At 39.2% G+C, this 14,156-nt stretch overlaps 1 protein-coding gene across 2 annotated transcripts in view; it reads left to right on the forward strand.

Moving 5' to 3' along the window:
- TDRD7 (tudor domain containing 7) overlaps positions 1-14,156 on the forward strand; it is an 81,176-nt gene that overhangs the window by 23,742 nt on the left and 43,278 nt on the right. For both annotated transcript variants that reach the window (XM_007968657.3, XM_007968658.3), the window contains 2 exons: positions 947-1,020; positions 3,356-3,573. In XM_007968657.3, the coding sequence (XP_007966848.3) occupies positions 947-1,020; positions 3,356-3,573 (292 nt within the window). The remainder of the gene's footprint in view (positions 1-946; positions 1,021-3,355; positions 3,574-14,156) is intronic.

A 14,156-nucleotide genomic window follows, 5' to 3' on the forward strand; every position in this document is an offset into this window, starting at 1 on the left:
ATCTAATTTTTAGACTGTTCCATACTATTCAAAAACTGGCAGCTATGTGTACTGTGTCACTATCACCCACTATCGTCCCGTACCCACTGCTGGGCAGGTTGTAGTCATTTATTCATTCAGTCATTCTTATAATATTCATTTGCCTTGCATGTATCAAGCACTGCCCCAGGCACTTGATAATATTCATTTGCCTTGCATGTATCAAGCACTGCCCCAGGCACTTGAGAACACAAACAATTAAGACACTTAGAGTCTAGTGTGGGAAACAGACATGAATATAAATGGTGTGTGTGGGATTTATTTCTTTGTCTTCATATTTGGAAAAATCTTCCTACATATATCCAGTACAATTTATATAAAATGTATTTTTAGTGAGGGTATGAGGTAGGGATCTATTTCTTTTTTTCAAATAGTTATTTGACCAGTCCCTCACCTGTCTGTTTTGAAATGCCACTTTCATTATGTTCCAAGATATAAAGCAAATTGCATGTTTCTAAGTTCTCTACCATTTTACGTATCTGTACAGCTCATTTAAGTGTTGTAACTTCATAATGCATTTCAGTATCTGGTGATGCAAGTCCTTCATTTTTTGGTTATATTCCAAAATGTTCTTTGTTTCCAACTGTTTATTTTTGCATGGTCTTCTTTATTCTGTTTTACCAGTTTTTTATAAGTGATTAATTGGAATTCTGACATCCAAGTTTTGAAAGAGGCTTTCAAAGACCTAGTTTAAATTTAGCTTTTAGCATACTTTTCTCTGAGTGAATATGAAACATGAAAGATGATGCCAGGTTTTATTTTTATTTTTTCTGATTTTAAATTATTTTAATGACTTGTTTTGCTGTTAAATGCCACTAAGACTTTAAGTGAAAAGTATAGAGTTTAAAACTTGGTTTAGACTTTGCTATTTACATTTATTTTACTATTTTTTTTTTTAATACCTTAGGTTTAGCCCAAAGGCGTCCCTTCAGCCACCTTTGCAGATTCATCTCTCAAGAACCTCTACTAAGGAAATGAGTGGTATGTTTTCTAAACATTTTTGAGATACGTATTGGCTTCTGGAGCCAAGAAACATCTGGTGGTGGCTTTTGACATTTGCTCTCACCTTCTGCTGTTTGGAATATATCTTTCCTCCCCTTTTTCCTAATTTCTTTACATCATGAATCGCAGTGATCTTAAGAGAAAATGGTGCCTCCCAAAGATATCATTATTATACTGACTTGAGGCCTTCCTTGCCCCAGCCCTACTCTGTGTCACCTCCATGTGTGGCCTGCAAAGATGCTTGTGTCCCTTACCCTGTCACCTCTGAGGGGGTGCACCCCTGAGACTTTGGAGGCTGAGGCCTCACATAAAGGAAACGTCTGCTGTAGATCAAAAGTGCATAAATATGGTACTTAAATTTATAAAAGAGTTTCAGATACTCCACCACTTAAAAGCTAGCACCCTAAACTGTGTGCAGTTACCACTAATCATCTAAATATGAATATAAATAATTCTTTGGGTTATAGAATCCAGGCGGGCTGTTAAGAAAACAATAGGAGACATAGTATAAGTCAAAGAATCTGAAGGTTAGAAATGCAACCACTGGTTACCTTTTCTTCTCCAACCAGTGTGTAAATCCCCTGCTCATAGACCCACCCAGGGAGACAGTGTTTTCGTATCAGTGCTTATGGTGTGTGAAATGTAAGTGTGATTTTACATTATTTGCTGGTTTAAGTGTGATTCTTACTTAGTTGAAATCCTTTTTTTTTTTTTTTATAATAACACATCTCCAGTATTTCTTAATTGAACAATATTTTTGTTTACATGAATTATTTTTACATAGGCGTTTTCTGAAACATGACTACATGGTAAAGTTGAATATCCTTTTAGAAGCTTAAATTAGTATAAACTATTTCTACAGAAACAAGAGGACTTACTTCAGGAGGATTGCAGTTCACCCGGCAGAGCTGATATGCACACATGTGTACACAACCTCTCCTACATGATGGACACCTCCATTACTACTTTAATTTGTTTAACAAAAGGTGCAGGGACTTAGATGACCCCAGTGGCCCCACAGAGGAAGTGTGTTTGCAGACACAACTGTGGGACAGCTGCTGACACACTCTCATTATGGGAGGGTCTGGCCAGTTATGAGAAACTTAATCTTTTCCTCCTTCCAAGTCCTTTTATATCATTATTTGGGAAGAACTTAAATAAATTAGCTATACCCTTAACAGGAAATGTATGTGGATATCCTGGAGCCTTCTTTTCTGTGTGCCAATCTAAGACTTAGCAAGGCCAGATCTTGCCCTTTGGTGGAAGAGCAGAGTCAGCATCCACGTGTCTTCAAGGAATAGCTCACTCTGGGCTTCCTGGCATTCTCAGAGGCAGCATCCCCAAAACACACTGTCTCTATCTGCAAATTAAAATAAAAATTACTGAATCCCAGCAGAGATACTATCTGATTAAAATATGCAGATATTTTGCATGTAGATGATAATATTCAATATACTCAGATCTATATCTCAGTGTAATTTCCTAGAGATTTGGAATAAATTTCATAGTTCTTAAAATTCCAGGACTGTCAGCTATAGTAAACACTCAGATTTCTTTATTGTCTGGGGATATTAACTCTCACATTCTAAGTTTTAAGTAAAAATGAAATGTAAAAGAGCTATAAAGCCAAAACTTTATAAATACACACTTATGAAAGATAAATGATTGATATTGGGGAAATAAAAGTTACCTGTGGGTTTCAAACCTTTTATTTATATTTATAAACTGAGGCTAGGATGATGATTATTGTAGATGGATCAATTTTTTAACTTTTGTGTATTGCTAAATTATTTGTTTCCCATTAGTAAAGGTGCATATTGATCATAATATTCAAACTCAGGCAGTTTTTAATCTTCTACAAAACTTGTATAAGATCAAAAAGTTATTTGATCTGTTAAGGCATTATTCCTGTGTTCTGTGGAATATAGCTTTAAATTCAGTATTGCCTGTAAACTAATATATAAAATGTAATCTTCCTCAGCAGGTAGAAAACAGTTGGTTAAATAATTTAATTATTCTTTACATAGCAAGATCATCTTGATGTTTAAACTATGAAGCATCCTTGCAAAATAAAGGGACTAGGTTCCTTCTTTGGGTGTTTCTTGACCCACAAGAAACACTACTGGTTATTTCAGGGTTAAAACTTAGAATGAGGTTGTCATGGTGCTGCTCTGCCTAATCCTGCTCCCTTCTAAGTCCTTTGGCTACCACAAGCCCACACTATAGCAAAACCTGAAGATGCAAATATTAAGTAATGGGGATAATCTAAAATGTTAAGCATTTTGGTTAATTCTATTATTTTTTTAATTTAAAGATAATTTTAATCAGACTGTTGAAAAACCCAATGTCACGCCTCCTGCCTCTTACACTTATAAAATGGATGAGGTTCAAAACCGCATAAAGGAAATACTAAACAAGCATAACAATGGCATTTGGATATCTAAGCTTCCACATTTTTACAAAGAGTTATATAAAGAAGACCTTAATCAAGGAATTTTACAACAGTTTGAACACTGGCCTCATATTTGCACGGTACGTTTTTCCTTATTCCTCCCTTCTGATACCTCCTCCCTGCCCAACTTTGAGATCTTGAGTTATTAGTCATATCACTTTTATCCCCGGAACACAAAGCACTTTACATATGTTACCTCATTAATCTTTAACTCTTAAGATTAACGTATGTCAGTTCTTATTTATAGAAGTATGTCAAAGTTGAAGGCTCACCTACGTTGTAATTGCTATTTTTATGTATTTTGTTTTATGTCGTTTTTAAAATGCATTTAATATGTGATAATATGTAAACCATTTTATAATGATTGAACTGTTACCAGTAAACACTGATAACTTTGCCATTTTAATAACATGAACTTATTGGGAAGAATTGTTTTATTAACCTCAAATTTTATTTGCTTACTCTTGAGCATTTTTAAAGACTTTTAGCTGAGCAAATTTTAGTTATTTTGACTAATTATATACAGAGTTCTTAATTTTTATTTCGAAATTATATAGTGTTTAAAATTTTTACAAGCCATCTTTAGAGAGAAAATTGAAAATTAGAAAAAAGAAAAAATTAAAAATGGTTTATCCATTTCCATTTCTATTCCTACTTCAGAGTCTTTGACTATAAGATTATGGATCAGCATAGTTTATTAAAGATATTCGTTCAGCCAGAGATAGAGATAGCTGGATTCTTACACCAAAATAACTAACTTTTAGATGTTTCTTAATGTTTTTGCTTACATAAAATATATTTAAAATATAACTGTTTTAAATGATCACATTAACAGCCACTCGATGCTTCTAGGCTTGTAGAATTAAATAGGCATGAGGATTATGTATGCTTTGGTAGAGGGCTTTTATTTCTTTAACATATATTTTGGCCCCCAAGCCTATTGGGCAGTGTATCACTATATTCCATCCAAGCAATGGGGGTCAGAAGCAGAAACACAATATAACTTTCCTATCTATATACTGTGTCTATTACCTTTGTTCAGATGTAATCAATACCAAGTATTAGGTTATGGTAATTTGCTTAGTGAAGTGGGGTGCCAGAAAACACTAATCATATTGATGGCTATTGATACCTTTCAAAACTGTTTAACCTCTGAATATTTTTTAACAGACTGTCGTTAAACAGTTTTAGACAGTTAAACCTTGGTTGTTTTTAAACAACTTTAAACACTTACACAATGGTTATTTTCCCTCTTCTTATAACTCCTTTTTTTCACCTTGCTACAAAGCAGAAACACTGATACCATGCCTAGGACAGACGTTACTACAAGCAATGTTAGATAGTCTCAAGGCAGTGCACAAAGTTTAGGATAAGACAGAAGTTGGTAATGGGTATCTCTCTATATGGCTTGTCTCTGCTTGGCTTGTCATGTAACTGAAGGAGAAATCTAAGTGCAGTGCATTTTTTTAAGCGTTTTTTCCTCCAATCATATAAAATATTCTATATTAAAAGATTGAAAAATAAAGTTATAAAAGAAATAAAAATCACCCATCATTCTACCACCCAGAGTACTACTTACAGGAATTTCCATTTAAATATCAGAATGCACAGCATCAGCTTTAGGAACCAAATAGCAGCTTTGAAATTTTATCTTCAGGGAGGTTCTAATTAGTATGCTGTAAGCCACTTCACATGGATATTGGAAAACATTTTGATGCAGGTGGAAGGATGCTTTGAATCTGTTGTCCTTAACCTTTTGGGTCTGTCCAGTAGTGAAATGTGTACTGAGAGTTTTCAAAGCTAGGGAGAACACAGAGTTATTCACAATGAAGAGCCAGCTCCAAGGTATTCCTAGACAGCTTGTGAGGGAAGTGGAAATTGTGCAGAAGCTGTCTTGAAAAGGCAAAGATTCCAAGACAGTAAGCCTACAGATCAAGGACACTGCACTCTAAGAGTTCCCATTGGGTCCTAGGAGGACAGCAACACCTCTTGGCTGTTCTAGAGCAGTGGTCTTGTTAACAGTGCTCTTCTTTAACTGTTGTATTTGACTAGTATTTATAAAATGCTTCTGTGTGCTAGCCACTGACCTGGGTGTTAGGGATAAAACAGTAAACAAGACAGACATGGTCCTTGCCCTTATGGAACTTTCTGTCCAATGGGGAAAATAAACATTGAACAAATAATGATAAGCCTGCAATGGTTATGAAGGAGAAGTACAGGATGCTGAGGGAATGTCTAAACAGGAAACTCTGCATAGTCTGAGTGAAGTAAAGCTTCCAGAGGAGGTGGCTGTTAAACTGAAACCTGACAGATGGGTTAGTGTGAGTTAGGTAAAGAGGGAGGAGAAAAGCACCTCAGACAAAAGAAACAGATTGCACCAAAGCCCTGGGATACAAAAACATAGTATTTTCAGGAAGCTGAAAGAAATTCAGTAAGAGGAGAGTTGCTCATGAAGAAGCTGATGAGGCAAGCAGAGGCCAGGTCACTTCACTGAGTCATCGTTTGGTGGAAACAGCAGGTCTCAGCCTTGAGGTCACCCAGGATCCATGGCCTCTGGCTAACTTTGATTTCTAGAAAAATTATATATCTTGGTCGGGCACATTGGCTCATGCCTGTAATCCCAGCACTTTGGGAGGTCAAGGCAGGAGAATTGCTTGAGGTGAGAAGTTTGAGACCAGCCTCGGCAACATATCAAGGCTCTGTCTCTACAAAAAATAAATTTAAAAAAATTAGCTGGGTATGGTGATGCATGCTTGTAGTTCCATCTACTCAGGAGGCTGAGGTGGGAAGATTGCTGGAGCCCAGAAATTCAAGGTTGCAGAGCTATGATGGCACCGCTGCACTCCAGCCTGGGTGACAGCATGAGACCTGTCTTAAATTCCAAATCTTGCAACAATGACTGCTGAACACCAGAGATTTTGTTGAAAATTACTACTCTCTGAAACTGATAAAGAAACCTCTCCATTCTTACATTAGCCACAATACCTTTCTCCCACGTCTTGCCTGAAGCTGTTGGAGAGCTGAGGGGCTCACTGGTGGGCAGAACTAGATGCACTCAGCTAAGGAGAATTTCTGTCAGTAGCCCCAAGACCTACTGAGAGGCAACCAGCAGGTAGCTATTCTAAGTTGGGCTGGAGGCAAACCAAGCCTTAATTCTAAAACATAACATTTTGTGAACAACAAAATTATAGAACATAAAATGTTGTGAATGAGGAAAAATTGCCTAATTACACTAATTATTCATAGCTTCTACAAGGATGTTTTACTCTTAATCTGTTTTTATTATATATCATTTTCCTATTTGTTAGAAATCACTGAGCTTTAAGTTATTTCGTATCTAATCCTGCAGACTCTTAAAAATTCTTAAAATTCTGAGTTGCATCAGTATAGCAGTTTCTCTAATATCAAAGGAGGCAAGAATTTCTGTCACATAGAGATGTTTTTATATTTTGGGATGTTCAGGAATCTAACTTAACTTTAATTATGGTAATTAGTTGTATGACATAATAAAGCACCTTTTAGCCCATGTAAAATGAATTGCCTTTTTAAAAAGCCTGGAACTTCTGGGGTAAAAACAAACAACTTGGATTTCTAAGAAACTGGAACATAAACAACAATCAATATCCTCAGGCTTAATGGTATGAATATATTGTATGTGTTGAATATATTCTAAATAGCAATGCCAGCAGAAGCAGAAGTGAAGAGGTAAACTGAAGACTTGGAAGTATAATCATAGTAGTTTTTAAGTGGAATCTAACTTATTTTCCATTTTTTCACCAGTGAAAAGAAATATGTAATGAACACATGATTGGAACAATTTTTACATTTAAATTCAGTGAACATCTGAGTAGAAAAAAGATAAAATAGCCCTGTTGTAAAATCAGAGTAGCGAAGTTGAGGAATAATGAGAAGTTGCTGTTCTGGAACTTGAAACAGAAACTACCCATAAGGCCCCATAGTACACTAGAAGGAGTTTGGGCTTTGAGGTAGATTTTTACCTTGTCATTTCTTAGCTGTATACCTTTCAGCATATAGACCATCCTCTCAGTGCCACAACCTGCTCTAAAATGTCACTAATTCTGCCCATGTCATAGGGTGGTTGTGAGAATTAGATAAAATATATAAAGCAGCTATTAATGTGGTATCAGAAACATAATAGGTGTTTAGTAAAAGGCAACTGCTGTTAATTTTTGAGAGGTACCCCAACCTAAAGCAGGCCAAAACCCACTGTTCAATCAGAGACATGCCCAGCAAGCTCTACAAAGGAGCTGAATACAAACGGAGGAAAAGCTAAGGAGGGAAACACAAAACTTTAACTTGAAAAGAAATAAAGAGCAGTGGAGGAAATGAAGTCAAAATAAACACCAAGCCAAAGAGAGTTCCTGATGTTTTAACAGTCCATGAATGGATTCCAGTCCCCCTACCCTCCCTGCACCTGCCCCAACTCCTGCCAGAGGTAATAAGAGCAAGGAATAATGAGAGCGAGGAACGTGTCCAATGCACATTGAAAGCCACAGCCACTGGCCAGTAGCAATTCCAAAAAGTTCTGCACATGTTCAACTAGGAGAAGACTCCATTATCTTCCTGAAGGAACATGAGCAAGAGGCCTACCCTCAGGCCATGCTAAAGGAAGATGACTTGAAATTTATCCTAATATAAATAATTGCAATGTGTGTCTAAAGACAGCATTGGTGAAAGGTCTTTCCTAGTTAAAGGGGTGGGAGTAAGTGGAAGTGTTGACCTTGAAGTACATAGAGTCTATTAAATGACTCATCTACGATGGCGGAGAAGAGTTTCTCTGAGTAGGTGGTTTGTCAGCAGTCAAGGGTTACCCTCTACAAGGATCTTTTAACCTTTACCTTTGATTAAGTCTTTGTGGAATATGTTACAAAACCTTAACTTTCTCAAAGAGAATTGACTGAAAAACTGTAACCATTTCTGAATATCTTGGACTTATCATCACTAGCCTCAGTATATTCTGGCAGAGATGGTTGTGGTTGTAAGTGATAGGGAACAGTGGATTGAATGGGTTTAGCTCCTGCATACAAGGTACACCACACCGGCTGCCCTTACATGCTTCATATCTGTCCTGATCAGTGCATCTGCATTGTGACACAGTGATGCCATTGGGGATCATTTCCCTATCTCTTTTCTCAGTTGTCTGACTTTTCCAGCACTCGTCAGCTTTAGCATAAAAAGGCCACTTCTTAAGTCATCAGCTGGTCAACCTTTCTGTGAACTGGCTGATCATAGGGTGCAAGTTTCTGGGCAGTGGCTTCGATGTTTTAGTTGTTGCTAGGCACTCAGGGATCTTTTATTCACTACTGAAGTCAAGTTTTAAAATGGGATTATTTTTTGTTTTGTTTTTCTTTGTTTTTGGTTTGTTTTGAGCTCATAACCATTATTAATGCTTGGAGTGCTGGAAAGCAGGTCTCTAGGTAAATGTGATTTTGTTGTACTCTCAGGTTTGTATGGGGTGGTGACCATATAAAATGAAATTTAGAACTTAATTTAAAGCTTCAACAAAAAGGACTACTACCCTGTGGAAACAAAACTGTGCCCATACAAATGCTGTGGAAAGCTTGATTTAATTGGACAATACCAATTCTGTTATAGAACCCTAAAGAATATTCTATTTTCAGAAGAAAGAGTAAGCTTACCTCAGAGGCCCATGCTAAAGAATTAGCAGGTAAGCCTTCATAGACTCAAAGGAGTTTGGCTTCAAGAACTTTTAAGTTTACAGCACAGGTAAAACTAGAAAGAAAGAAAGACCCTTAGAGTTAAGAAGAAGCAAGTTTCTAGGCATGTAGGATGAAGACTTTCATTTGTCTGAACAAACAGACTCCTGAAGAAATTCATATTTTAAGTTTTTGGGCCTGTTTTGGAAAAACACTCAAACCATGTTTTTCCTCTGCTCTCACACCACAACAATCAACACAGAAGGCTTCTGTGACTAAGTGTGGGCGTTTACCCCACAAACCAAGCAGCGGACACCAGCTGGGTGCCCTCTAATTTAATACCAACACTGTCTACCTGGAGATAGCATCAGATCCCACAGGGTAAAGGCTCAGTCCCCAAAATTGCTGCTCCTCTGCACATACACTAGTTGCGCAGATCCAGGCCTCCAGAACTTCTGACTGACCAGCTTCAAATTGGGGTTCCCAAAACCTCCTCTTTGGGTTTGATTAATTTGCTGGAGTGGCTTGCAGAGCTCAGGCAAACAGTTCTATTTACTGGTTTATTTCAAAGGATATTACCGAGAATACAGATGAAGAAATGCGTAAGTGGAGGAAGCAGCATGGAGCCTCTATGCCCTCCTTGGGCCTGCCACCCTCCAGGCAGCTCTCCAAACCTGTCCTCTTGGGTTTTTATGGAGGCTTCATTACGCAGGCATGATTGATTAAACTGTTGGCCATTGGTGATCAGCTTGACCTTCAGTGCCTCCTCCCTCCCTGGAAGTTGAATGGTGGGGCCAAAAGTTTCAACCCTCTAATCCTGCCTTGGTCTTTCTGGTAAGCAGCCCCACCCTGAAGCTCTCAGTCAGTATTAGCATACAAAAAGATAAGCTCTTTAGAGATTCCAAGGATTTTAGGAATTGTATTTAGGAAACTGGGAAGGAAGACCAAATATATATTTCACGGTATCACAGCCTCACATCTGCCAAGCCTAGTATAGCTGCTCCAAACTTACAGAAACCCAGAGTGGTGTGAGGGAAGTGTCTCATTCAAATTGTGATTCCAAATGTGGCAGAAATCAAGCTGATTATAATGAACTTACAGGAATAGAAAGTTTAAGGCATATTAGGTACAGCATCTTCTGATGATCAGCAGAGGAAGGGGCTTGACTCCATGGTGTAGGGAGTTCATCTTTTATGTTCCCTGTCTCTCCTGTTGGAGGTGGGGGTGGGAGTGTACACATGTTCTGTGAAGTTACAAGTCATGCTAGTTCTCAGTCATTGGACTGATGGATTTTTTGGGTGGACATTCAGAACCAAAGAAAAAAATACAGAGCCACAAAACAAAGAGAACATGAAGTACAAGGATAGGAGTATGGTCCTGAGTCTTCCCCCACAGTAGAGGAAGCCTTCTGACTCCCTCCTCAGGTATGTGCCTGAATCAAGTGGACTAAAGAAACTAGATGCGTAAAAGTTCCCTTTTGAGAGATCTACCTGAAGTGGTTAGCAGTAGATTATCACACTAAGGAAATAATAAAAGTCATGTTTCAAGTAGATGTTGGCTTGCCTTGGTCATTTGTGAAGACCATAAGATGGCTGTTCTGTCCTGGGAGATGACGCAGGAGATGAACTTGTAAGTCTTGTCAGATGCACCAGAGCCCAGTAAATAATGGACACCACACTGTAACTCACATTATAGCAATTCTTTGTCTTTAGCAAGGTTCTTGTGGGATAGATATAGTAGTAGGTCACTTTCCTAAACCCATTTGCCAGAAAATTAAAAAGAGGTGGCACTTTTTGTAGATGACAGATGGTGATCACAGTAGAATGCCCAGGAAAAGCAAATTTCTATTCATATGAAAATTTAGAGAGTTTGAGCTGGGTGATATTGTAAAACATATATTTGGCCTTCCCTGTTCTCTGGCATACCATTCCTAAAATCCAAAATGACTCTCCAAAGTAATGTCTTTTTTTTTTTGTTTAAACTAATGAGTGACGACTGGCAACCCCTAGTAGCTTTAGGATGGGGCCAGTCACCGGAAAGACCAAGGCATGATTAGAGGATTGGGACTTTCAGCCCCAACCAACCTCTGGGGAGGGTAGAGGGCCTAAAGATTAGGTTGATCACCAGTGGCCAGTGACTTAATCAATCATGCCTGTGGAATGATGCCTCCATAAAAACCCAAAGCAGGAAGAAAGCTTCCAGATAGCAGAACATATGGAGCTTCCTGTAGGGTAGCAGAGAGGGCATGGAAGGTGTATACCCCTTCCGGCATACCTCACACTAAGCATCTCTTCATTGGTATTTTTTGTAATATCCTTTAATTTATACATATATCTGCCACACATACACGTGTATTTTTTTAGAGACCGGTTTTGCTCTGTCCCTTAGGCTGGAGTGCAGTGGCACCATCATAACTCACTGGAGCCTGGACATCCTGGGCTCGAGCAGTCCTCCCACCCCAGCCTTCCAAAGTGCTGGGATTATAGGTGCACACTATCACATCCAGCTAATTTTTTAAATTTTTTTGTTGAGATTCTCACTATGTTACCCAGGCTAGTCTTCAACTATTAGCATCAAGTGAGTGATCCTCCTGCCCCAGGCTCCCAAAGTGCTGGGATTATAGGCGTAAGCTGCTGCACCCAGCCATATCCTTTATAGTAAACCAGTAAACATGTTTCCCTGATTTCTGTGAGCCACTGTAGCAAATTAAAACTAAAGAGAGGCTCTTGGGACCCGCAGCTTGATCCAGTTGGTTAGAAGTTCCAGAGCCCCCGGCTTGTAACTGGTGTCTGAAGAGGAGACAGTCTTGTGGGACTGAGCCCTCAACCTGTGGGATCTGACGCTGTCTCCGGGTAGATAGTGTCAGAATTGAATTGGTGGAATTCAGCTGATATCCAATGCAGAGTTGATTGCTTGATTGGAGTGGGGGGACCCCCACTCATTTGGTCACACAAGTCTTTTGTGTTGATGATTGTTGTTGAATGAGAAAATAGGAAAACATGTTTGTGTTTTCCATACTCATAACTGAAAAAGAATTATATTTGCTTTAAATTATATATTTTTTTTAACTTTAAAAGGAGTTTCATGAATTGTTGCCTTTGAATTGAGAAACCCCTCAGCTGGCCTGGCATGGTGGCTCATGCTTATAATCCCAACTACTTAGAAGGCTGAGGCAGGAGGATTGCTTGAGCCCAGGAGGTGGAGGTTGCAGTGAGTCGAGATTGCGCCACTGCACTCTAGCCTGGGCAACAGAACAAGACCCAGCCTTAAAAAAAAAGAGAGAAAAAGAAACCAAACCCCAAAGATTGGAATGAAGTATGTGGACCAGGCATATCTTCTATATCACTAAATTTATCTGTGAATATTTGCCTAAAGGGTTGAAGGATATCTGAATCAACTCCAGGTAGAGTCAGGTTCGGTTCCTTGTTAGGCCTATGTTTAATCTTAGTAAGTGTTTATTTGAATGTATGGAAGCCAAATCATTGGAGAACAAGTGGAATGTAGGCACATAAGCAACCACTTTGAGATAAAAGAAGAAGCTATTAAAGACTGGAAAGTGCTTACAATTCAAGGAACTAGTCATTAGAGTGGGATATGGTTATCTGATTTAAACAATAAAAATGACAAAACTGCTGAGGGAAAAAAATCTGTCTTCTAATTCAGAGGATTATTTGGCTATGGTTTGTACTTTGGGTAAATTCAGGCTTATTGGTCAAAAATTCACTTTATAGGCTGACTGGCAAAGTTTGACTTAAATGCTGCAGACACAGCCCTGGAAGCTTAGTACCTCCAGATGATCTTAAAGTATTCTTCTGGAATAAAAGCCAGAAAAATGGGAATTCTGCTCTTGCCCTGGACTAAAGTGGACATAATGTCCCTAACTTCAGTTAAGACAGCAATTCCTATTTGGAAGAACTGGTGCTGGTCATGTCAGAGCTCATTGTTAGAGGTTTGATAGGTATGTTATTAGGTAATTGGCACTAATCACATCTAAGGCACAGATGGAGTGGCAGTTTTGGGACTGGGAGAGGGGAGACTAAGCATTGAAGTATCCCAAATTCTCAATACACTCCTTGGAAAGAAAAAGATAATAAAACCGAAGAACCCTCTTTTGCGTTAGAAGAAGCTATGTGGACAGTGAGGGGATGGGGCTTAGGAAGTTATTTTAGATAAGATGGTTTATCGTCCACTGAAATTAGTTTCTACCACCCACTTCAGAGAAAGTATTGAGTTTGATATGTGAAAACTGAAGAAAAGTTTTAAGGTGGGCTCTACAGGCTCCTCTGGGTTTGGCAGCAGAGAACCACCACATCTAAATCTAAAATTAGTCAAGTGCTGCATAACAACATTTTGGTCAATGACGGACTGTATGTATACATGATGGTGGTCCTGTAAGATTATAATGGAGCTGGGGGCGGGGGCGGGGGGCAAGATAGCTAACTAGAAGCAGCGACTTTTGGAGGCTCCCATCAAAAAACCATAATAAGTGTGTGAATCCTTCATTGGCAGCCAGGGTATCCAGGTTCTTTCATCAAAGTAGACTAGAAGGCTGGCGTGATTCACAGAGAGAAGCAAGAACAGTATTGTATGGCAGCCCATCTGAGAGCCACACGGGGAAGGGGAACCCTCTCCCCCCAGCCAAGGGAGGGAGTGAGTGATTGTGCTACCCAGCCGGGGGAAAATGTGCTTTTTCCGTGGAACTGTGCAACCCACAGATCGGAAGATCCCACCCGTGAAGTCACGCCACTGGGGCCTACTGTCCCAACGCGGATCACGCAGATTCTTACAGCCTCTCAGCTGGAATATGCTTAAGCCTACCAAACTCCTGAGGGGAGGGGCGACCAGCACTGACTGCAGCTGCCTGCTGTCTAAGCTGCTGGAGCTCCTTGAGGGAGGGGCAACAGCCAGCACTGGGAGGGGCAACGGCCAACACTGGGACTCGAAACTGCCTAATATGCTAAGCTCCCTGGGCGGGGGAAGGACGG

The sequence above is a fragment of the Chlorocebus sabaeus genome, chromosome 12 (assembly GCF_047675955.1).
Source record: "Chlorocebus sabaeus isolate Y175 chromosome 12, mChlSab1.0.hap1, whole genome shotgun sequence".
Taxonomy (NCBI): Eukaryota; Metazoa; Chordata; class Mammalia; order Primates; family Cercopithecidae; genus Chlorocebus; species Chlorocebus sabaeus.